At 35.1% G+C, this 27,159-nt stretch overlaps 1 protein-coding gene across 2 annotated transcripts in view; it reads right to left on the bottom strand.

The window, feature by feature from the left end:
* Positions 1-27,159, bottom strand: part of LOC115209156 (voltage-dependent calcium channel subunit alpha-2/delta-3-like) — a 720,530-nt gene that overhangs the window by 18,788 nt on the left and 674,583 nt on the right. For both annotated transcript variants that reach the window (XM_036500824.1, XM_036500825.1), the window contains exons 27-30: positions 23,845-23,910; positions 18,785-18,858; positions 16,844-16,922; positions 1,031-1,083 (exon numbers count right to left, since the gene is read on the bottom strand). In XM_036500824.1, coding sequence (XP_036356717.1) covers positions 1,031-1,083; positions 16,844-16,922; positions 18,785-18,858; positions 23,845-23,910 — 272 coding nt within the window. The remainder of the gene's footprint in view (positions 1-1,030; positions 1,084-16,843; positions 16,923-18,784; positions 18,859-23,844; positions 23,911-27,159) is intronic.

Below are 27,159 nucleotides of genomic sequence, written 5' to 3'. Positions count from 1 at the left end.
ACATGAGAGACAGGTCCTGATGTGATCGACCAGATTATCAGATATTGTTATACATAACTGGTTACAATGCACTTTGCATCGTTTTAGCTTTTAAATGATGCCAACTTGTTGGCTAGGCAACCAGGCCAAAGCTTTCCCTAATTAGAAGACTATTCTGCTGCAGGTTTACCCATTTACTAGACTGGAGCAACTTGAAATGAAGTGTTTTGCTCAAAAACAAATGTACAGTTTATGCGGAACTTGAAACACAATCTCTCAATTGTGAGAGCACCATGCCTAACCACCAGGCTACATGCCTTTGTATATATATATATAATAATTATTTGAGGGAATATTATTCCTAACTTACAGGGGAAAATTCAATTTAGAAATACTAAATCAAATTTCACAAAATATAATATATATATAAAAAATTAGAAAAAAGCACCTTTTATCAATTCAAAATGAACAATTAAATATATACGTTTTTATTATTATTTTGCAATTTACTTAATCATCGGTATATTATTGTTATTTTAATTTTAATATTTCTATTATATGTAATTTTCTAGATGGTGTAATTTAATTGTTCATTTTGAATTGATAAAAGGTGTTTTTTCTAATTATATATATATATCACACACACACACACACACATATGAATCAAAATATACAGTATTATAGATCCTTTTTAGTCAATCTTACTAATAGGTTTTCTACTGGGTACTGAATAACTGGTTAAAGAAAGCAGCATGGTCAAGTAATACCATGTGCTTTTCAGAGATGGCAAGCATAGAAAAAATATTGCAACAACCATTTCTGAAGAGCACATAGTATTACTTAACAAAACTAATTGGTAATTTGACTGAAATGAATATATAATGCTGTATGCTTTGATTAATATACCCACTCTATTGACAAATATACATATTTTACTGACTTATGGGATTCTTATACACACACACACACACACACATTCAATAGACAGTTTACATAAATAATAACAAAGTATATTTTTTCTCATGAAATAGAGTGTAACATAAAAACTTACATAATTAATTCATGAAAGATCCAGATTATGGTGAATAAAAATTTCTTCATTGGCTGGAAAAAAAAAGAAGAAATATTATGAAGAAAATTAATTTAATTCATTCATAGAAAATGATGGCTTGCTTGAATAAGTGACTTAATTTAAAGAAGTTAAATTGATATATGTCTAGAAATTTTGAAATAACTTTTAAATTTGAAGATCTAATATCTCTTTCTCTTTTTTCTCTTTTTTACTTGTTTCAGTCATTTGACTGTGGCCATGCTGGAGCACTGCCTGTTAGTCAAGCAAATCGACCCCAGGTCGATTTGTAAGCCTAGTACTTACTTCTTTGTAAGCCTAGTACTTATTCTATCGGACTCTTTTGCCGAACCGCTAAGTAATGGGGATGTAAATATACCAGCATCGGTTGTCAAGCGATGTTGGGGGGACAAACACACACACACATATATATATATACAAATATATAAAAAACTGACTTAAATGCATACCTCGGTTTATTATACAAATATATATATATATATATATATATATATATATATACGACAGGTTTCTTTCAGTTTCCATCTACCAAATCCACTCACAAGGCTTTGGTTGGCCTGAGGCTATAGTAGAAGACACTTGCCCAAGGTGCCACGCAGTGGCACTGAACCCGAAACCGTGTGGTTGGTAAGCAGGCTACTTACCACACAGCCACTCCTGCACCTATCTACATATGTTATCATCTCAAACCACACTATTTACAAAAGTATCAATTTAAGAAAAAGAATTCACATTGCCATGTCTACTAACTTCTACAACATGGAATAATACAAACTGCAAATCACATTTATTCCTTTTTACGTCTGTTTTCCATGTTAGCATGGCTTAGAGGATCATATCATTGCATCATTGTTTTACAGTCAGATGTCCATTCTCTGGCCAATCTTTATCTGCTTTTCAAGTACGGAATTTTTTTTATTCCATGTCATTGGAGCCTCAAAACCAGAAGATGATTTGTTGATGAGGAAAATGATGACAACATGAGTGCTTGTTGCTCAGGGATTTTTAGAGAAGTGAGAATGTAAACACACACATACACCACACACACACACAAACAAAAGGCTTATTTCTACCAAATTAACTCATAAAGAGTTGGTAGGTCCAGTGCTAATGCAGAAGATACTTGCTTTGCTCAAGGTGATATGCAGTGAGAAGTAAACTGCTTAATCACATGGCCATGCTTGCACATGTGTGTGCACGTCTGTGTGTATGTGTGTATGTAAATAAAAAAATGAATATCTTTATATATAAAAGTGAAGTTATGTGTCTGTCTCCTACGATTTAGATTCCTAACTACTCCCACATTTTGCAGTGCAGTTTAACAAAAACCGGGTATCTTATAGTCGTGATTCATATCGAGCCCTTCTGGCTATTAGCGCGCGTCTACGATGAGTCTACGATTTAAAAAAAAATTTACCATAATTTTTTTCCATTTTAATGCATTTTTTTCGCTATTATATAAGGGAAGTAACTCTCTAAAAATGTCTACGATGAGTCAACGATTTAAAAAAAAATTTACCATAATTTTTTTTCCATTTTTAATGCATCTTTTTGCTATTTTTTGGCTATAACTCTCTAAAAATGCTTATATAGTTATTAGCCTTACAAACCCGAGCAACGCCGGGCGATACTGCTAGTATATATATATATGGTACAATGCAAGTAATTTCAGTGGGAGTGGGGTCAAGTCAACTGCATCAACCCCTTCCTCCCCAGTACATGACTGGTACTTTATTTCATGCAAGGGTGTGTTAACATATATGTGCACATACACACAAATATGTAAATATATACACATGTACATATATACACATGTGTGTGTGTATATGTACATATATACACACACACACACACATGACTTGTCATTTGAGGCGTTTTTGTCTTTTGGGAGTTTGAAGTGGTTAGGGTGTTGCACTCACAATTGCAAGATCCTGGGTTCAATTCCCAGACTTGGCAATGCGTTGTGTTCTTGAGTAAAGCACTTTATTTCACGTTGCTCTGTGATCATTTTGCCATCTGACATGTGGCACATGATGTACCTGTACAGGTAATACCGATTTGATGGAGCGAGTGAGCTTAGGTGTACACAAACGTTTGATCACTATAAACAAATCATCTGTGTGGTTACTCTTTTACTCTTTTACTCTTTTACTTGTTGCAGTCATTTGACTGCGGCCATGCTGGAGCACCGCCTTTAATCGAGCAAATCGACCCCGGGACTTATTCTTTGTAAGCCCAGTACTTATTCTATCGGTCTCTTTTTGCCGAACCGCTAAGTGACGGGGACGTAAACACACCAGCATCGATTGTCAAGCAATGCTAGGAGGACAAACACAGACACACAAACATATACATACACATACATATATACAACAGGATTCTTTCAGTTTCCATCTACGAAATCCACTCACAAGGCATTGGTTGGCCTGGGGCTATAGCAGAAGACACTTGCCCAAGATGCCATGCAGTGGGACTGAACCCAGAACCATGTGGTTGGTAAGCAAGCTACTTACCACACAGCCACTCCTGCGCCTCGGTAATATATATATATATATATATATATATATATATATATATGCTAATGTTAGTTTTTATGTTTATTCATAATAAAAACAATTTTACATTATATCTGATGGGTTTCTTTATACTATTGTAGGGTACAAGTTTATTCTTAAACAAATATATGGTTGATAGTGACTTTGAAATTTCGACCAGTTAAGCCACTCCTTATCATTTTTAAGTTTGTATTTTCCACAATACCTGCTGGCTTTTTAGGGTGAATTCATACTTAAAACTTTGTCAAAATTGGCCAAAATGTACATTTTCTCAAAGCTCAAGATTGATAATTATAATAATGCTTACATATCTGAGACAGTGTTACTGTTACAATTACAAACATCTTAAACTGCATTTAGAAGAAGATAATTCATCTAATTCTCAAAGAGTTATTCCTCAACACACTTTCTTTCTTTTCTACCACTGTTACAATTTTCTCTGTTTATCTGAACAAATAAGATGTGTACCATTACTAAAGCCCACTAACATCATCCCATTATTCTCAACCATTAAACCTATAAAATCTCATTTCCAGATCCTATTCTAAACAGTTTGATCAATCCTTCTTTCTTAGAATCACATTCTTCTTGAATTTATCCCTCCCAACTTTTTTCCTTTAAATGTTGACCCAAAAGTGTTCAATATTTGGCACATATTCTCTCATTAATTCAGTACTGATTCAATAACCATCATCTTTAAGTTCCTATTAATTTTAACTTCATAATGTCATATGGTGATTACATTCTACTTATATCTTAACGTTCTACCAGAAATCCATCAATTTAATGAGAATTGTTTACATCGATGTATCTATCTATCTCAGAGGCTACTTTTATGAGTGTATATATATATATATATATATGTAGTTTTTATCTATTACATAGTATTTATCTATTATCTTATACTGCAATAACATACTGCATTGCAGGTTTACAGAATTTCATGTACAAACTACAGTGTTGGAGTTATATTGATCTAACTGTGTCTTAGTAGTATTGCATTGTATTTGGGAGATAACTATATACACACTGGTGTGTGTATACTGGAAAGATAATTATACACATGCCAGTAAACCTAGCAAGGGCTTGCAATGGCTCAGTAGATCAAGTGTTAACTTCTCCCTTAAAAAGCCATAAGTTCATATAGAGCAAGGGCAGAATTATAAAGCTCTCCAATCTCAATATCCATGTTAGCTTTGAGTGAAGCATAAGTTAGTGATAGAGACTAAGATGTAGACCAAACAGTTTGGTTGTTTCATTCAACTGATTCCACTCGCAGAAGACTGGAATGTAACCACGAATCTAGCACTTTTATGATACAGCTGAGATTATCTTACTGGGGATTAAGGCTTGGATGAGCATTTGTGAATGGTATGTTAGTGGAATAAATAGAATTATAATGTGAATGTTCAAGAAATAATCTGTCTTTCTGCAAACAAAGGTAAATAAATTCCCAATTGCTAGATTATTATTTCCTAGCTAAGGAAAGATAAGCAAAATGGCATAGTTACGAAGTATATAATATCTATATCATGGGCACATGATATATGTGTATATATATATATAAAAATAAATAAATAATGCATTATGTATATCATAGCCCTGAACCAATGATTAAGAGACTGTAAGCGCCTGAAGTGTACAAACAGCACGTTTTTAGAGTTATACTTTCTTACTACATTTTCCCCTGCATTCAACTGATGAAAAAATATAACAAAAATTACGTAGAAAAAAATATAAAAGAATTAAAATGGATGTTCAGAACTTATTTCTTTGTAACTTGTAAGATTTTTGTATTCATATCTTTAGCATATTCTTCATGACATGCAAGAAACATCAGTCAAATATGAAGAATAGGCAACAGGCATTTGAAAGAAGACTGAAGTAGGATGGAGACGGCGGCAGAGGGAGACATGTATTTCATTTTTGCATTCATGGCAGAGAGTGGGGGATATTTTGAAGAGTATTTTTTATTATTTTTAGTTAAATGTTTTGCAATATTTATGACTACAGAAAGCAGTTGAAGGAATGAATTATTTCAAAAATGAAAGTATTCAACGATAAATTATATGGCTTCATGTAAATAGTTGTTCAATTCCTAAAACATTTTATTGTGGCACGTATTCAGTGGCTTGTTGAAAAGTTTTTGAGTTGAAATAACAACATTGCTTTTTTTCATAAATTTCTGTGTGTGTGTACATGTGTGTGTTGTATATATATGTATATTTATATATAGATATCTGTATGTAGGTGTGTGTGAGTGTGCATGTATGTGTTTGTCTGTATGTGTTTTTTTTTTCTGTAATAAATTTATAGCCTTATCAAAGCTAAGCACTAGCCTTACGAATGGCTGCTGTTTTATGAAAGGATTATTTTCAATTTTGTTAAACATTTTTTAATTTTTTCAATTTTTTTTTTCTTTTTTTTCTCATTTCATCTCAGTGTATGATACTTCCTTTTAACAGAATCATTGCAGCCATCATTAATTCTTTTCCTTCATTGATTGAAATGAGACAAAATGGTGTGCAGTTCAAAAGAAAAAAAAAAAAAAAAGAAAAAGAAAAGCAAACAAACAAAAACTACTACTGCTGCCTCCAGCTCAGCCCCGCCACGACCACCACCTCTAACAGCAACAACAACAATATTGAATATAAAAGCAAAAGTGAAAAAAATAACACTGGCAAAATTCTATCTATGCATTCAATTTTCTATGTGGTGGTGCCACATATTCTTTAGAAGAATGCGGCATTGTATAATGTTTATAGTACTCAGTCTTTTCAGTAGATTTTGGTCTTGTTTTCTGCCATAAAACACACATGTATAAGTGTTTATTCATTAGCAAGATTTCAGCATTTTAACTCTCCACATTATTTCATGTTCTTTTTACTTTGTCAATACACATGCCTACATACATATAAATGCACAAACTTGTATACCTACACTAAGAAGCCTAGTCTACATCTTTGGCATGAAATAATGAAAGACAAACTCAATTTAAGCAAACACAAAATGCTAGGATTCTATTGAGAGATCAATGAGAAGTCATTCACGTACGTTATTTGTGGAACGATACAGTAAATTTACAAGCCAACAAGTGGAAAAAAAACCCTTCTTCTTAACATAGAATACATTGTGACTAGAATCAGTTATCAAGTGGAGTTTAAAAGTCAAGATCCAACCATCCAATTAAAAGTAGGTAACATGTGTTATACATATATATATATATATATATATATATATATATATATAATATATATATATATTATATATATATTTTTTCCAACTTATGTAAATGTGTATAGAATAATATATAAGTTAAATAAAGTTAAAACATGGTCTGGTTTTCATGTTTTTTTATTAAGGTATTTTTAAAGAATATGAATATTTTTTACAATGTTGAAGTGTGTTAAACATTAAAAAACTGTTTTGTAATGTTCATAAAATTCAATTAGTGATTTCATACGATTGTAGTAATCTTCAGATTTCAAAATGTATTTAACTGACAGCTGAATTCTTGACAACTGTAGTAAAACGACTGACTTCCTTTTTGTACCTCTTAGAATGCTCCAAAACAAACCAAATTTTGGGAATATGGTTTTATATATATATATATATTAATAAAAAGAATTCCAACCTTGTCTGATTTTCACGTTTTATTTACAATCTTATAATGATATATTACAAGATAATATATTATAATTGAATAAAATAAAATGAAATAGTAGAATGTTAAATGTTCATTCTGATTGAACTAGTACTTTCATGCATTGAATTCTGCAATCTTCAGGTTCATGTAGTAGTGTTGACAGTCATGCTTCACAATTTTTGACTGTCAAAAATTGTGAAGCATGACTGTCAACACTACTACATGAACCTGAAGATTGCAGAATTCAATGCATGAAAGTACTAGTTCAATCAGAATGAACATTTAACATTCTACTATTTCATTTTATTTTATTCAATTATAATATATTATCTTATAATATATCATTATAAGATTGTAAATAAAACGTGAAAATCAGACATGGTTGGAATTCTTTTTATTAATATATTCTTCTATACACAATCACTCACACCCATATATATATATATATATTATATATATATATATATATATATATATATATATAATATGGTTTTATATATATATAATATAGTTTTATATATATATATATATATATATTATATATATGATGGACCATCCTGTCGATGACAGCAAATGAGCGTTCAGCTTTTGCTGAATGACCTGTACAAATGAATTGTTTATAGTGATCAAAGGTTCATGCCACACATAAACTCACTTTCTCCATCAAATCGATGTTGTCTGAACAGGTGCACTGTGTGCCATGCATTAATTTATTGATCCCCCCCACATGTATATGTTTATGTATAGATGTGAGTGCATGCAAATGCATGCACAAACACACACACCACACACACATGACAAAACTACATCTTCCTTATGAAACTATGGCTAGTGTTATGAAGCAAATATAAAGTGTTAGGATCCTTGGCAATATGTTCAGATGGTAATGAGTTAAGCACTGGAAGTCAGCAAAACAGGAATCATTTCTTTTCTACACTCGACTGCTCTGTGGTGCCTTAACTGACACTCGATTAGTTGCGACAATGAGGATTCCAGTTGATATGGTCACTGGAAAAGCTTGCTTGTGAAATTAATGTGCAAGAGGCTGAGCATTCCAAAGACATGTGGACCCTTAATGTAGTTCTCAAAGAGATTTCAGTATACACAAAATGTGTCACGGTTAGAGACTCGTTTTTGACAGCTCAGTAGACTGGAGCAACATGGAATAAAGTGTCTTGCTGGGAATTGCTGGGAATTGAACTCATGATCTTATGAGTGTGAGCTGAATACCCTAACCACTAAGCCATGCATCTTTGCTCTGTGGTACCAATTTACAGTTACATTACTCTATGGACAGGTTGGGCCATTGAGAAATTAATTGTCTTAGTTATAAACCTAACACTCTGCCAGGATATAAACCATCAACTCTTAAATAAACTCAGTGTTCTCCAGTTCTATTGATTAATATTGTGAAATCAATAAATTTGAGTCACAACTCCAATATTCTGCAAAAGGTTCTGTACTATTTTGCCATTAAAAACAATAAATTACAGATCAAAATGACATCCCAACCACATAGTTTCAAGTTTAGTCCCACTGCATGGCTCCTTTGGCAAGTGTCTTCTGCTATAGCCTCAGACCAACCAATGCCTTGTCAGTAGATTTAGTAGAGCAAAGGTGAAAGAAGCATCTCTCTCTCTCACACACACACACATATATATAAATAGCATATAAACAGAAAAGCATAAATTTCACATAGAGCTCATACTTTAATTGTATTCAATGTGTGTGTGTGTCTATATGTATGGGAGGCGCAATGGCCCAGTGGTTAGGGCAGCGGACTCATGGTCATAGGATCGCGGTTTCGATTCCCAGACCGGGCGTTGTGAGTGTTTATTGAGCGAAAACACCTAAAAGCTCCACGAGGCTCCGGCAGGGGATGGTGGTGATCCCTGCTGTACTCTTTCACCACAACTTTCTCTCACTCTTACTTCCTGTTTCTGTTGTACCTGTATTTCAAGGGGCCGGCCTTGTCACTCTCTCTGTCACGCTGAATATCCCCAAGAGCTACGTTAAGGGTACACGTGTCTGTGGAGTGCTCAGCCACTTACACGTTAATTTCACGAGCAGGCTGTTCCGTTGATTCGGATCAACCGGAACTCTCATTGTCGTAACCGACGGAGTGCTTCCATCCTATATGTATGTTCTCTTCTGTCTTTAATTATTTAAATTCTTCCTCTGATGAAGGAGCTGGTTTTGTAACAAAGGTACAAAGCTCTATTATTGGAATGTCGATAACAAAAACAGTGTCACACTTGTGAAAACATTTTTGCGTATTTTTACTGTTCCTGTTACAAATTGTATTTGTAATGTGAGTTGGTTGGTTGATTGTATGTATGTATGGCATATATGTGTGTCTGTGTGTCCTTTTTTTGACATTGTATGATATTTGTAAATGAGTATCACTGTCATACAAGCAATATAATTCATTTCCAGTCTCCTGCACAAATGTGTCTGGTCATGGGGAAATATCATTGTCTTGTTATAAGACAGCAAGCTGACAGAACCATTAACACTCTGGCCAAAATGCTTAGCATTTCGTCTGTTTATTTATATTCAGAGTTCAAATTCTACGGAGGTTGACTTTACTTTTCATCACTTTTGGATCAATAAAATAAGTACCAGTTGACCATGGGGGGTCAATGTAATCGATTGCACCCTCCCCTAAAATTTCTGGCTTTGCACCAAAATTTGAAACCTTGTTTGGAAACAAGTGGAGGTTAAAAATAGGAAGAGTTTAGTGGGCGTTTAGCCCACTAATCTATAAATATAAAAGAAAAGTTGTGTGGTGTCTGTCTCCTACGATTTAGATTCCTAACTACTCCCACATTTTGCGGTGCAGTTTAACCAAAAGCGGGTATCATATAGTCGTGATTCATATTGAGCCCTTCTGGGTATTAGCGCGCATCTACGATGAGTCTACGATTTAAAAAAAAATTTGCTATCATTTTTTTCCATTTTTAATGCATTTTTTCGCTATTATATAAGGGAAGTAACTCTCTAAAAATGCTTATATAGTTATTTCCCTTACAAACCTGAGCAACGCCGAGCGATACTGCTAGTTTAATATAATGTTCAGGCATTCTTTGATAGCTGTTAGAATCAATCCGGTGAGATTGTGAAGACTTCATGTACATGAGGAATTTATCCTGATATGGGATGAGAGCATTTACACAGTGTGTACATTATTATTCAATAGAACAGAATGGCATTTGAATAAGGGAACGTTTGTCTTGCCATATTCCATGACTAGTGAAGGGGATTGAAAAAAATTCAATCAACAAGAAGTTGTCTCATAGCAGGTACAAGGATGGGGAACCATAGCTAGTCACAGGCAGTATGCAAGAAAAAGAGAATGTTACCTGTCCATGTATGTCTTTTATAGCTAGGTAACGAGCACCACCTAGTTGCTAGCAATGCAACAGGGGAGATAATTATAGATGACTCCCATTGAAACATGATGTCACTGATTCAAATGAGATTGCCTGCAAGGGCATACAGCCATAGAAATTTGCCACAAGAAATTCTGTCTGACCCATGCAAGTAAGGAAAAGTGGACGTTAAAACAATGATGATGATGATGATGATATCCAAAATTTTACTTGACCATCAAACCCCTCACTCCTAAAAGCTGTGTCTTTATTATGGCTATTTCACTGTTTTTATGACATTTCCCATTCATTCTGTGTTTCTTAGTTCTAACTCCAACCTTGCTGGTTGCATAGCAACCATTGAGTTTCCAAAAAATTCAGATTCACTTCTACATGTTAGAACTTCTGACATCCAACAGAGTTTTTGATGATGTTTGGCATGAGAATTTTCAGCCAAATCCATCTGTCAGGATTAATTCATCTGGTTTCTTCATTGGAGCACTAACTAAAAGCATGCATAGAATACTGTCTATGCGTGTGCATCTCTCTTTTCCTCCTCCTGCATCACCTCTCATTCTCTCTCACACACACACTTTCACACATGAATATGCTATATATATATATTTATATATATATATATACACATACATTCAATAAATTGAATTGGATGTATATTTGCACATGAAAGGAAATAAAAAAAATAGTATCATTTACGGTAGAGTTCCCGTTTACCAATGTATACTGCTTATCATATAAACATTTTCAAGCTGAAAATTTCCCAGAACTTGGGAATATTTTCAGAATATTTCACGATAAATTAAATTTGATATCTATATTTTTTCTGCAAGGATATTTTGGTTGAAAAAATATTTTAAGCTTAACTAGATAATATATAATATCTGATTGGATATTTTTTTCTTTGAATTTCAAATTTTAACAATCTTCAATTTAATTTTTATACAGCAGGGACAGGGTTTCTTAACCCTGGGTACACTTATTCCCTTAGAGGTATGTAAGAGATAATATGAGGGTATATGAGGTTAGCAAAGGCACTGGAATTTTGAAGTAATCACAACCAAATGCAATTTGTGTTTCCTTTACTGTTTTCATTCATTTATTGTTGTAAATAAGGGTTTTCAGTAATGTTTATAAGTAATAAGACATATTTCCGGTTAGACTGTCAACTGAGAATGATAGGGGTGGGTGTTCCTTTCTGAAATTGTTCTGGGAAATAACTTACTTGTTAGAAAGAGTCAAAATAATTAATCTCATAAAAAATGTAACATCTAATTATATATAATTGATTTCTTATAAAGGCACAAGGACAGAAATTAATGGGGAAAATAAGTGTCAGTTACTGACATTGACCTGAGTATATGACTGGTACTTAATATTCCTTTCTATTATAGGCACAAAGCTGGAAATTTTGGGGCTGGGGGTTGGTCGATTACATCAACCCTAGTGCACAACCTGTGGAATTTGAACTCAACACTTCTTAATATTATTGACATAGGGAAACTGAAAAGCAAAGCAGAACATAGCTAGGATTTGAATGATTTAAATTAAATGAAATGAAATTAATATCCTTATCATGTGATGAGTCAAGGATTCATCTGTTCTATGGTATCCACTTGTTTTACCTTGTATTTTATCTATAGTGGTCAGTGAAAATTACACAAAACAATGCATCAAAGTCTTTATGACCTTAAACCAAAAATGTTCTGGAACCTTAACCAATCCTTCATCCAACTCAATATTTTAATACATCAAGGTAGCAAGCTGGCTGAATTGTTAGCATGCTGGGCAAAATGATTTGTGGTATTTTGTCTATCTTTATGTTCTGAGTTCCAATTCTGCTGAGGTCGACTTTGCCTTTCATCCCTTTCAGGGTCGATGAAATAAGTACCAGTTGAGCACTGGGGTTGATGTAATTGACTTATCCCCTCCTAAGAAATTGCTGGCCTTGTGCCAAAATTTTGAAGCCAATATTCTAATACCTTCAATGGTGTTACTGAAAATGTTCAATTAATTGTTGTTGCTGCTGTTGTTATTTAATCAAAGGTCAGTCTTGATTGAACAAACCTATATGCAAAGACATTCCAGTCATGACCATATCATCTTATTTTTCAGGTACAGGCAGATGGTAAGGTATAAGTCAAAGGGGATTTAGCTCTGGTTTATAACAAGTTAAGCTACAACTCATTCTGTTGGATAATATCAATAACAATTTCATTGATATATATAGATATATATCGGAGACCCCCTTCAGTCACGACACAGACCATGGGATTGCACCTAGAAAGTTACCCTCCTAGATACAAGTCCGGGCGAGGTGGTTTATGGAAGACCAGCAGTCGCCCATACATACCAGCCTCCCCTCTCCACGCCACCAGTGTTATCCAAGGGAAAGACAAGGTCGATACAGCTTGGCACCAGTGACGACGCAACTCATTTCTACAGCTGAGTGAACTGGAGCAACAGGAAATAAAGTGCCTTGCTCAAGAACACAACATGCAGCCCGGTCCGGGATTCGAGCTCACAACCTCACGATCGTAAGCTCGACGCTCTAACCACTGAGCCATGCGCCTTCACATATATATATATATATATATATATATATATATAGAGAGAGAGAGAGAGAGAGAGAAAGAGAGAAAGAGTTTCATTATGGTTCCATCTATATCTTGGACACATTACAGGAATCACTCCAGTATTTCACTTTTACATTATTTTATTGATCCCCCCCTCCAGTCAGATTTGAACACAGAACATAAAGGACCATGACTAAATACTGCTGACATTTTCTCAACCAATTCACTGCTTTAAAATATTTGAATCATTTAACATTGTCTGCCCCAAGTCATTATGTATCTGTTGCTACAAGACAACAGCAGCATTTATTTCTATACTTTATATAAAATTAACAGTTTTCTTCTTCTTCTTCTTCTTCCTTTCATATAAATGTTAGTCTAGTAGTTTTCTATTAGAAACGTGTTCACTTTCTTCCCTTGATCTCTTAATAGTTGTCATAAAGCCTGTTCTGAAATTCACAAACTTATGCATTCATTAATTTCTTTTATTTGAAAGCTTCCTGAAAACTTCACATTCTCTTAGTTGCTGTTTTTTTTTTGTGTGTGTTTATTGAATCTTTTATACAGTTTGGTTTGGGTTTACTATGAATTATGATTTCCATTTAATCAAGAAATTTTTCAAATGTAATTATGTTATTTCGTAATAATTGCATTATTACTAAAACTATTGTATTCTATGTGTCATTTGACATTTACACACACACACACACACACGTGTGTGTATATTAAAATATGTATTTCTATGTATGTATGTGTGTGGGCATATATATATGAGCATATGTATATATATATAGCTATCTATATGTAAATGTATGTATGTATATATATATATATATATTATATATATATATATATATATATATAGAGAGAGAGGAGAGAGAGAGAGAGAAAGAGAGAAAGAGTTTCATTATGGTTCCATCTATATCTTGGACACATTACAGGAATCACTCCAGTATTTCACTTTTACATTATTTTATTGATCCCCCCCTCCAGTCAGATTTGAACACAGAACATAAAGGACCATGACTAAATACTGCTGACATTTTCTCAACCAATTCACTGCTTTAAAATATTTGAATCATTTAACATTGTCTGCCCCAAGTCATTATGTATCTGTTGCTACAAGACAACAGCAGCATTTATTTCTATACTTTATATAAAATTAACAGTTTTCTTCTTCTTCTTCTTCCTTTCATAATAAATGTTAGTCTAGTAGTTTTCTATTTAGAAACGTGTTCACTTTCTTCCCTTGATCTCTTAATAGTTGTCATAAAGCCTGTTCTGAAATTCACAAACTTATGCATTCATTAATTTCTTTTATTTGAAAGCTTCCTGAAAACTTTACATTCTCTTAGTTGCTGTTTTTTTTTTGTGTGTGTTTATTGAATCTTTTATACAGTTTGGTTTGGGTTTACTATGAATTATGATTTCCATTTAATCAAGAAATTTTTCAAATGTAATTATGTTATTTCGTAATAATTGCATTATTACTAAAACTATTGTATTCTATGTGTCATTTGACATTTACACACACACACACACGTGTGTGTATATTAAAATATGTATTTCTATGTATGTATGTGTGTGGGCATATATATATGAGCATATGTATATATATATAGCTATCTATATGTAAATGTATGTATGTATATATATATATATATATATAAAGTATGAATACATACATATATAAATATACACAAACACATTATATATATATATATATATATATATATATATAGAGAGAGAGAGAGAGAGAGAGAAAGAGAGAGAGTGAGAAGGAGGGAGACACACACACTATATGCATCCACATTAATTGTCATTACTGAAAGCTTTGGTTGCAGTATACATTGTGTTTGTATACACAATGACAATACATTCAACTCAATTGAATAGCAGCTCATTGAAAATATCTTTTCTCTCTCATTTGAGCGAGATAAAAGACAGGTCCTTGACTCATGACATGATGTGACTTACATTATTCTTAAAGAAAGCAAATTCAATGCAATTCAAAGAATTATAATTCCTTACTACAACATTTATAGATTTACTAATATTTACCAATATATTCATTTAGAATGAATCCTCGATTCCCTATAATTACCAAAAACTGACAAAACCATAAGAGTCCAATTATCTTTGAGGATTGTAGCAAATTAGAGCAGATTACATGATTGATAGTTACTTTGCTTACAACTTAATTACACATCGCAACAGACACCAATAAGCAAAGCCAAAACCACTATCACCGGTCATCAATTGGAAGTTGAAGTTGGGAGGAAAAGACAGACATCAATCTGGATCAAATTACAAAACCAATTCCAAATTCTCTTCTGTTATTTTTTCCTTCATTTCTAGAAAGATAATCCTCCCTACACTATTTTATCAAGATAACTCCGTGTGCGTGTATGTGTGTGTGGATTAGATTTCCAATAACACAGCTAGCTATATCAATATTCTCTGTATGAGACCCACCAATACTATCCAACAGAGTGTTTGTTTAACATGTAAATCTTTATTATTATTTGAATAGCAGAAACTGCAGAGACTATTTTTGTAGCAGTTGTCCTTTCTGTTATTAAAGCTTAGATGAAATTATAGCAGCATAGTTGGTTCCCACTGAGACTAAATTAAAACTGTTGCACTGTTATTTTGCTGATGGTACAGTTTCGGTTAAAGTACTCCACCAACAATAATTGATACTGCATCAGTTAGAATGTGTTGTGATATTTGTTCTGATACTCTGTATCTTGAGTTCAGATTCCATCAAGATCTATTTTGCTTTTCATCCTTTCAGGGTTGATAAATAAAAAGCCTAACCCAGTGGCTGGGACACAATGCAATTCAAAGGAAGAATTACACCAAAGCAGTTTCCAATTACCTTCTCCCGATCTTGCAAGGATATTCAAATCAGCTCTGCAAGTTAACAGAGCATTTGTAAAATTTACAAGACTACTCTATTTGCAGCCATGAATTAAAAAATTCTAGGGTATTTATAGGTGCAGGAGTGACTGTGTGATAAGTAGCTTGCTTACCAGCCACATGGTTCCAGGTTCAGTCCCACTGCATGGCACCTTGGGCAAGTGTCTTCTACTATAGCCTCGGGCCAACCAAAGCCTTGTGAGAGGATTTGGTAGATGGAAACTGAAAGAAGCCCGTTGTATATATGTATGTGTGTGTATGTTTGTGTGTCTGTGTTTGTACCCCTAGCATTGCTTGACAACCGATGCTGGTGTGTTTACGTCCCCGTCACTTAGCGGTTCAGCAAAAAGACCGATAGAATAAGTACTGGGCTTACAAAGAATAAGTCTTGGGGTCGATTTGCTCGACTAAAGGTGGTGCTCCACCATGGTCACAGTCAAATGACTGAAACAAGTAAAAGAGTATTTATTTCAAGCTAAACAGAAACAGTTGTGAGTTAAGTGACTTGAAGATGACCACAGACCATGATGCTTCAGTGGTGACAAAAAATGGTTCAGTTATATCTTAAGTGGTATTTAGTACCCTACCATTGATCTGTTAATTGGTATTCAGTACTGCAAAACCTCGGTTGTGCACTCTTTTGCTCTTGTTATAAATGAAAAACATGCAAGACTTAAGAAAAAACTCACGTTTATTAATGCTTCAGCAGAGTTGGGGCCGTTAGAATTCTTTGGATGGCATTCAGCTTGATAGTCCGTGATGGTAAAACTGTGAAAGAAAATAGTAGTTAAAATAAGTCATGTCATAAACACTGCATGTATATACAGAAGGAGGGTTGTTCAGTCTTCTGCTAGAAATAGCAGTTAAAACTCTCACATATCACAAATTATTACAGAAAAGGAAACTTATTTTGCATAATGTATAGCGTGCTGGTGGCACGTAAAAGACACCATTCGAGCATGATTGTTACCAGCATCGCCTTACTGGCACCTGTGCAGGTGGCATGTGTAAAAGATTCAAGCGAGGTCGTTGCCAGTACCGCCTGACTGGCCCCGTGCAGGTGGCACGTTAAAGCACCCACTATATTCTCCAAGTGGTTGGCGTTAGGAAGGGCATCCAGCTGTAGAAACTCTGCCAGATCAAGATTGGAGCCTGGTGCAGCCATCTGGTTCACCAGCCCTCAGTCAAATCGTCCAACCCATGCTATCATCATCATCATCATCATCATTTAGCGTCCGCTTTCCATGCTAGCATGGGTTGGACGGGTCAACTGGGGTCTGTGAAGCTGGAAGGCTTCGTCAGGCCCAGTCAGATCTGGCAGTGTTTCTATATATATATATATATATATATATATATATATATATATATATATATATATATATATATATATATACATATATACATACATACATATGAAGGGCATCCAGCTGTAGAAACTCTGCCAGATCAGATTGGAGTCTGGTGCAGCCATCTGGTTCACCAGCCCTCAGTCAAATTGTCCAACCCATGCTAGCATGGAAAGCGGATGTTAAACGATGATGATGATGATGATGATGATGTAATCGTAGATATAGTGTCTAAGAAAATGGTGGTCAGAATAATTCATATGCATGGCATCTTGGTTTAGTGTCCTGTATGATAGCTCTGGGCTGACAAAAGCCTTGCGAATGAATTAAGTAGATGGAAACTGAAAGAAACTTGTCATATGTGTGTGTGTACACATGTGTGCTCATGATATGTGTGTTTCTGGTATCCTCTATTTTCTGTTTGTGAAAACATATTAAGTCATGGGGAAATATTATCATACTTGAAGACAGGTGAATAAACTGCTAAACCATTACTCATAGTCTCAACAAAACTCTAATTGTCAAACCATAGAATTACAAATTACAGAATTTTGCACAGTATAATTAGGGTTTGAATAAATTTGTAAATTGAAATTAAATTTATTCTGTTTCTTTTAATTTTCATTTCAGATTTGTGTTTGTTTTTTGTTTTTTTTTTCAGTTTTCTTTTTCTCTTTTATTAAAATTCAAATTTGCATTTTACTTTTTATTGAATTATTCACAAAAAATATCATTCAAATGAAATTTCAATTTATTATAGCATTTCATATACATATCTATATATTTTTCTCTCTAACTCTAACTCTAACTCTCTCTCTTGCGTGTGTATCATTGGTGATTTTCTTTCTCCGTCTTCCCTTCCTTGGACCTTACCGTTTTTTATGTTTCTGATGAAGAGCTCCACTTGAAACAACGTTAAATCCTCCTTCTTTCTTTCCTTTCCTGAAAATCCAATAACACTATACTTGTTCCACGTCCTTGTGTTGTTGTGTTTTCTCTTTGTGTTTTCATGTTTGGATTAACTATATATATATATATACAAGGTGTGTAAGGTATTTGAGGACATACCTTTTTGGGGTCATTGCTGCATTTTTTCCTAACTGTTATAATCTTTGTTTTAGAAATTAATAATTTGGCTTATTTAGAAATTTTTTCATTTCCATTTTTTTGAAATGCTTTGTTTATTTTATTTATAACTATGCTAAATTATTTCATAAATCAAAGACTAATATGAAACTGCAATGTCCCATGTGAAAAGAACATTGATATTTGAACATTACTTACTTGTTGTATACCCGTCTGTTCCAGAGGTCTTCCATTACGATTGGTTCAAAGGTATTTCCCAGAAATAGACCTACCTGAAATAAGGTATGGACAGTCATCAGAAATGATAAAACAGTTGGTGTGTTAGCTGTAACTTAATTAACACATAACTAGCGTCATAGAGAAATATACTCTTTTACTCTTTTACTTGTTTCAGTCATTTGACTGCGGCCATGCTGGAGCACCGCCTTTAGTTGAGCAAATCGACCCCGGGACTTATTCTTTTTAAGCCCAGTACTTATTCTATCGGTCTCTTTTGCCAAACCGCTAATTGATGGGGACGTAAACACACCAGCATTGGATGTCAAGCAATGCTAGGGGGACAAATACACACACACAAACACACACACATACACATATATATACAAATATACGACAGGCTTCTTTCAGTTTCTGTCTACTAAATCCACTCACAAGGCATTGGTCGGCCCGGGGCTATAGCAGAAGACACTTGCCCAAGATGCCACGCAGTGGGACTGAACCCGGAACCATGTGGTTGGTTAGCAAGCTACTTACCACACAGCCACTCCTGCGCCTATCTGTATATATTATTAAGGAATGAGTTGAGACCTGGCTTGATGTTTGTTAAAACACTTTTGATGGAACCTAATCTGACCCAAATCATTATTCATTACAAACTATTTTTGCTATTATACATAATCCGAATCGTGGCCGATGCCAGCGCCGCCTCAACTGGCTTCCATGCCGGTGGCACGTAAAAAGCACCATCCGAATCGTGTCTGAAGCCAGTGCCGCCTCGACTGGCTTCCGTGCCGGTGGCACGTAAAATGCACCAATCCGACCGTGGCCATTGCCAGCCTTGCCTGGCACCTGCGCGGGTGGCACATAAAAAGCATCCACTACACTCACGGAGTGGTTGGCATTAGGAAGGGCATCCAGCTGTAGAAACATTGCCAGATAAGACTGGAGCCTGGTGCAGCCTTCTGGCTTCCCAGATCCCCGGTCGAACCGTCCAACCCATGCTAGCATGGAGAACGGACGTTAAACGATGATGATGATGATGCCTACTCTCTACAAGTGCCATTTCTAACAGGTCAGCTGTACTTAGGTTTATCATGGATTTTGTATGCTTAATGGTTTAACCCCTTAGTATTGAAACCAGCCAAAATATTCTACCTTTTTTTTACATTCAAATTGAATAGATCCATTCTCACACACATATCCTACAATAAGCAATCACATCATTGAAATCTCGAAGCTATGAGATAATGCATGGTTAATTGAAAACAGTGAAAATAAGCAAGCATTACATTTGACAGTAATTTAAATGCTGAAGGGTTAAATACACTTTTCCTGGAACAGTGACTTGCCTGATACACAAACATACCATCTCTTACTCTCACCTACACTCCTGCAACCTCTGCCCACCCACACTTTCTGTTTTCCTATCCTCACTCATGTTTACTCATCTCAGACCTTGAGGGTCCATCCTGAGACTTCACCTTCCCAGCTTCACCCTCATCACTCCCATCCTCTCTTCTGTAATGTGAGTCGTCATGTAGATCCTTTACAGTAAGAAACCTGTTCTGTTTTGTCCCCTTCTCTTTTATATATTACCCACCACCCATCTCCTAGCATGAAGCAGCCCCTTTTTCTACTGTAGTTCACCTCAGTTGAGGAGGATCTTAATTTTGAAAACTTCATGGTGACCTCACTAATGCTGGTGCCAGGGAAAAGTACTCAATACTCTCTGTAGAGTGGTTGAAATTAAGAAAGGTGTCCAGCCATAGAAATCATACCAAAGCAGACAATGAAGTCCATTGCAGTTCTCAGATCAGTTGGATTCTGTCAAACCATCTGACCCATGTCAGCATGGAACATGGACATTAAGTGATGATAAGGATGAAAATAATGATCCTTTGGCAAGGAAGGCAACCTTCTTCAGTTTAAACTAGATGTAATAATTGTTGACTTTCACATGATATTTAATAAAAAATATGTTTGGTGGATGGAATTAATTTTCATCAAATTATCAAAAGTATGGACCATTCTAGTGTAGGATTAAAATGACATCTCTTAATTTCTCCAGTGGAAGCACTCCGTCGGTTACGATGACGAGGGTTCCAGTTGATCCGATCAATGGAACAGCCTGCTCGTGAAATTAACGTGTAAGTGGCTGAGCACTCCACAGACACGTGTACCCTTAACGCAGTTCTCGGGGATATTCAGCGTGACACAGAGAGTGACAGGGCCGGCCCTTTGAAATACAGGCACAACAGAAACAGGAAGTAAGAGTGAGAGAAAGTTGTGGTGAAAGAGTACAGCAGGGATCACCACCATCCCTGCCGGAGCATCGTGGAGCTTTAGGTGTTTTCGCTCAATAAACACTCACAATGCCCGGTCTGGGAATCAAAACCGCGATCCTACGACCGTGAGTTCGCTGCCCTAACCACTGGGCCATTGCGCCTCCACAATTTCTCCAGTAAAATTAGACATCTCTACTAAACAACAATTCAAAATATCTTTATAGATAAAAGAAAAAAAAATGACATTAAAATGCTTTATAAAAAAACATGGTTATTTAGTAAGTTCTCCATTCAGTCTGCAGATTGAAGATTTTTAAAATATTTTCTACCAATTAGTCAGAGAGGGAAGGGCAGCACTCACAATCCTTTACTTTTTCAAGGATTTTAAGACTGAAGGTAGAAAATGAGGAAGTTATTCCCAAACCAGAGACCTGGCTCAGATGGTTGCAACAGATTGAACTCTACTTAAGAACTCCAAGGACCAGGTGGTCGTGCTAAACGGGATGATGGGTTAAATCTATACTCTTTTTACTCTTTTTACTTGTTTCAGTCATTTGACTGCAGCCATGCTGGAGCACCGCCTTTAATCGAGCAACTCGACCCCGGGACTTATTCTTTTGTAAGCCCAGTACTTATTCTATCGGTCTCTTTTGCTGAACCGCTAAGCAACGGGGACATAAACACACCAGCATCGGTTGTCAAGCAATGCTAGGGGGACAAACACACTCACACATACATATATACGACGGGTTTCTTTCAGTTTCCGTCTACCAAATCCACTCACAAGTAGAAGACACTTGCCCAAGGTGATACGCAGTGGGACTGAACCCGGAACCATGTGGTTGGTAAACAAGTTACTTACCACACAGCCACTCCTGCGCCTATAGATATTTTCATTAATAAGATGGATTAATTTAGAGCTCATTAAGCATCTTGGACTTTATACTGTGAGGAGTGATCAGGGATCACAAAACATTAACCTCAAAAGACTAAGTTTTAAAGTGCCTTCAGCCATGTTTGATGAATGGAAAAATTTAATTTTGTCAGTTATATTCATTCTCTTAAACTCCTTCACTCCTTATGGAGCATAAGCCATCAATGACTTTTCTCAATTCTGGACTGTCTTTTGAGGCCTTCCTTTCCCAGCTCTTATTGGTTTCCAGTTGTCATTGATGCTTCTTTAATCCTTTAGTGTTAGCATTATTCTGCCAAAATTAATGCCTCTTCATCCACATTGTTTTGAACTAATCATGCATTATCTTGTAGCTATGAGATTTTGATGAGGTAGCTGTTAATTTTTAAAACGATATTGTAGGGTTGGTGTGAGAGACCAGATCTGGCCAGTTTGAACATAAAACAGGCAGAATACTTTTGGCCGGATATGGCCTGTTTAAATGCTAAAGGGTTAACTTATTTTTTGCTATGCAAACCTATTTTTATCTCCATCAAGAGGTGGTTCATATTGGTCTCAATCCTTTGACCTGTCCAGAATGGAAAGCCTTACTAGAAGCTTGCATCCTGGTAGTACAGCTCTCATTGCCATTGTGACACATAAACCACCACACCACAGCAAGGATTGATCTTGTGGTGGTACTTAGATCCATTGCACAATAATAATGCCTCACACCCAAACTGGCAGGAAGCTGTCGTTTTTCATGCGGAAGATAATGCAATATAAGAAGACATAAGATTTATCCAAAAGATCTCATTATTAGAGCTACCAATATCTTTAATGACAACATTATCGAAAGCATGTACTGATAGGAGTGGCTGTGTGGTAAGTAGCTTGTTTACCAACCACATGGTTCTGGGTTCAGTCCCGCTGCATGGCACCTTGGTCAAGTGTCTTCTACTATAGCCTCAGGCCAACCAAAGCCTTGTGAGTGGATTTGGTAGACGGAAACTGAAAGAAGCCCGTCGTATATATGTATATATATATATATATATATATATATTATATATATATATATATATATATATATATATATATATATATATATATATATATATATATATATATATAGATATATATATATATATATATATATATATATATATATATATATATATATATATATATATATATCTATATATATATATATATATATATATATATATATATGCGTGTGTGTGTTTGTGTGTCTGTGTTTGTCCCCCTAGCATTGCTTGACAACCGATGCTGGTGTGTTTATGTCCCCGTTACTTAGCGGTTCGGCAAAAGAGACTGATAGAATAAGTACTGGGCTTACAAAAGAATAAGTCCCAGGGTCGAGTTGCTCGATTAAAAAGGCGGTGCAGTAAAATGACTGAAACAAGTAAATGAGTAAAAGAGTATATGTGATCTAAATATGAAGAATAATAACTGCTGGATCAATTAACAAAAAGTCAATAATAAGTATATCCATTCATAACATGTTTCAGTAGATTTGAGTGCAAATATGACTAATCATTTTTGTATTTCACATTCAGAGAGCAACATCCTTCAAGCAATGTGTGCTGACAACACACTCAATTCATTGATGTTAAGTGACTTTGAGACATTGTGCTGTTCCAACCTCATTATGTCTCTTCAGTCAAATCACTTCCTTGGTGTTTCAAAACACAATGTTTGATGTGAGAAGTTGTTCTCTGAAGGCAAAAAGCAATGGTGAGTAGTATATTCACATCACTGTATACACATTGTTATATATCCTCATGATATTCTATAATAATAAATTGATTTGAGTAACAAAGTAAAAATTTATTAGTACTGACCGTGGTTTTTGTGCTGGAAGTTATGATGATACCATTATGGTCAATCACAAATACTGTATAGTTTGACTGAAATAGAAAAACAGATTAAATTGGAAACAGTTTGAAAAGAACAGAAAAACAAAAAAACAATAATACTTTGTTCAGTTATCTACATCATATGATATAGAACAAATGGTAACATATAATGACACAAAATAATCATGACAAAACTGTAGAATAATATCAGACTCCATAGTTAAAAAGCTTGCTTCCCAACTATAATGTTTTTGAGTTCAGTCCCACTGTATGGCATCTTGGACAAGATGTCTTTTACAATAGCCCCAGGCTGATCAAAGCCTTATCAGTGGATTTAGTAAATGAAAATTGAAAGAAAGCTGTCACATACATATACACATGTAAATGTCAAATGATGAAAATGAGTGCTCAACACTGTTTCGGTGGATATAAATTCTTTATTTGTGAATTAAGGCTACCATTGGTTTCATGTTAAGAAACATAGGAAAATATCCCAGTGTTTTAACAATTTTTCAAGCCAATCACACAGAGAAAGGTGTTCGCCTCCATTATATATATATGTATTTATACACATGTGTGCCTCCATTATATATATATATGTATTTATACATATGTATGTGTGAGAGTGTATGTGTGCATGCTTGTGTGTACTCATCCTGACATTAAGTTACTGCTGCAAACAAGTATTACTATCATACAAACAATGCTGCTTATTTCCAGTCTTCCATCAAAACATGTCTGGCCAATGGGAAATATTACTTTGCTTAGAAACAAGTGAGGGTTGGTAACAGGGAGGGCATCCAGTCTCAAAAAAACTCAGTGAATTCCATCTGACTCATGCAAGCATTGATATGTAGGTGTCAAAATGGTGGTGGAAATGAGTGATGTCCAAAGAACAGTAAATTGTTATTTTCTTTGGATTTCTATTGAAATGCTTAAGATCATACCAGTAATGAAGTTTCCAGTTGTGCATTTATGCTCACTTTTCTGTTTTAAAGCCTAAAATTTTAAGCATCACAGAAAATAAATATTGTATTTTTTGATGCCTAATTCTTGGAAAACTCCTGATTATGTATGACTAGACTGCATGCATACATACATACGTATGTACATATATACAAATATACATACATATGTACATACACAGGTACATACATATATGCAAGAATACATATATATATATACATGACTTACAATTGACATATATACATACATTCATACACACATGTGTGGAAGCACTCCGTCGGTTACGACGACGAGGGTTCCGGTTGATCCGATCAACGGAACAGCCTGCTCGTGAATTTAACGTGTAAGTGGCTGAGCACTCCACAGACACGTGTACCCTTAACGTAGTTCTCGGAGATATTCAGCATGACACAGAGAGTGACAAGGCCGGCCCTTTGAAATACAGGTACAACAGAAACAGGAAGTAAGAGTGAGAGAAAATTGTGGTGAAAGAGTACAGCAGGGATCACCACCATCCCCTGCCGGAGCCTTGTGAAGCTTTTAGGTGTTTTCGCTCAATAAACACTCACAACGCCCGGTCTGGGAATTGAAACCGCGATCCTATGACCACGAGTCCGCTGCCCTAACCACTGGGCCATTGCGACTCCACACACACATGTATGCATGGATGCACACACACACACTCACATATGGAAATGTAAAATTTGTAAAACTTTCCAGAAGTTTTATATTTAAGTATATATGCACATGTCTAGACACACAGCTATATGCATGAGAATACATAAAAACAAAACGTACAAAAATGCCCATGCCCTGAATCCAAATATTTTACTCATACACACAAACATGTACAAATACACTGTTGATGTTGCTGAAATTCCAATGAAGGAGCCTTGGGTCTTGGTTAGAAATTGGCTCTTTCTCTATTGGCATACATGGCATTAATACATACATGACAGCCATATATATATATATACTAGCAGTATCGCCCGGCATTGCTCGGGTTTGTAAGGGAAATAACTATATAAGCATTTTTAGAGTTACTTCCCTTATATAATAGCAAAAAATGCATTAAAAATGGGAAAAAGTGATGGTAAATTTTTTTTTAAATCGTAGACTCATCGTAGACGCGCGCTAATACCCAGAAGGGCTCGATATGAATCATGACAATAAGATACCCGCTTTTAATTAAACTGCATCGCAAAATGTGGGAGTAGTTAGGAATCTAAATCGTAGGAGACAGACACACAACTTCACTTTTATATATAAAGATGACAAACCCTGAATGAGCAAACCCATAATCAAAGCATTTGTGCCATCTTTATTTCAGGCCTATGGTTATCTAAGACTATGTTATCTAATGTGCTCCTTATTTTTATTTAAAAGTAGATAGGATATGGTTTGAGGAGAGAGGTTTAGCTGCTATTCTTAGCAGGCTGCACAACCATGTAAAAGCTTCTGTTGTTGACGCAGTCTTCTGTTCAATACAGTCGTGCAAAGTTTATCTAAATATTATCTGTGATTGTGCTGTATGAGTGTGTGCTGGTATATGTGTGTGTATGAGTGTGTGTGTGTGTGTGTGATTGCATCTGTATGTGAATGTGTGTATAGATTCTTGTGTGTGTATATGTGTGATTATGTGTGTTTATGTATGTGTATCAGTTTGTGTGTTTTGTTCTGTGTGAGTGTATGCATAAATGTCAATGCATGTAAATATGTGTGGCCGTATGAGTGTATGTGTGTACATATATATCTGTGCATATCTATGTGCACATATATGTCAATGTGTATATGCATGTGTATGTATATATCTCTATGTGTGCATGTGTGTGTGTGTGTGTGTGCATGTCTAATTGCCAGGATTTTCTACTTTTCTTTTTTTTCTTTACTTATTTATTTCTTCCCACTTCGCTTTTCTTCTTACATCTACAACTGAAATCAATACTAATCTATTGATTTCTTTATTGAAGCAGTTTAAAGTAGTAGATCAATCGATTTGTGATTTCTTCAACCTCTCCTTCTAACAGCCTGATCAGTCAGAAGTCACCAACATCCAGCTTTAGGCAGAAGATGCATGCATGCACAACAATAACAACAACATGCACAGACATATTGCAGTTGAGTAAAGTGGAAAGCTAGCATGCTTAATGTAGTGATCCAATAAATTTCAATTCGTTAAAATCACACCCTTAATGAGGAGAACAATTATTATCTATCAATTATTTTTTCACTAGCAGGGTCTGTGGGGTTGCTCAATTTTCCAAGTTGAATCTTGTATACTGTTTTCTTCTCCGAGGATCTAACTAGCATGATGGCTCAGGCTGGTTGACCACA

The sequence above is a fragment of the Octopus sinensis genome, linkage group LG3 (genome assembly GCF_006345805.1).
Source record: "Octopus sinensis linkage group LG3, ASM634580v1, whole genome shotgun sequence".
In the NCBI taxonomy this organism is placed as follows: Eukaryota; Metazoa; Mollusca; class Cephalopoda; order Octopoda; family Octopodidae; genus Octopus; species Octopus sinensis.
Note: the sequence above shows the minus strand (reverse complement) of the source record. Positions and strands in the feature narration are given on the sequence as shown.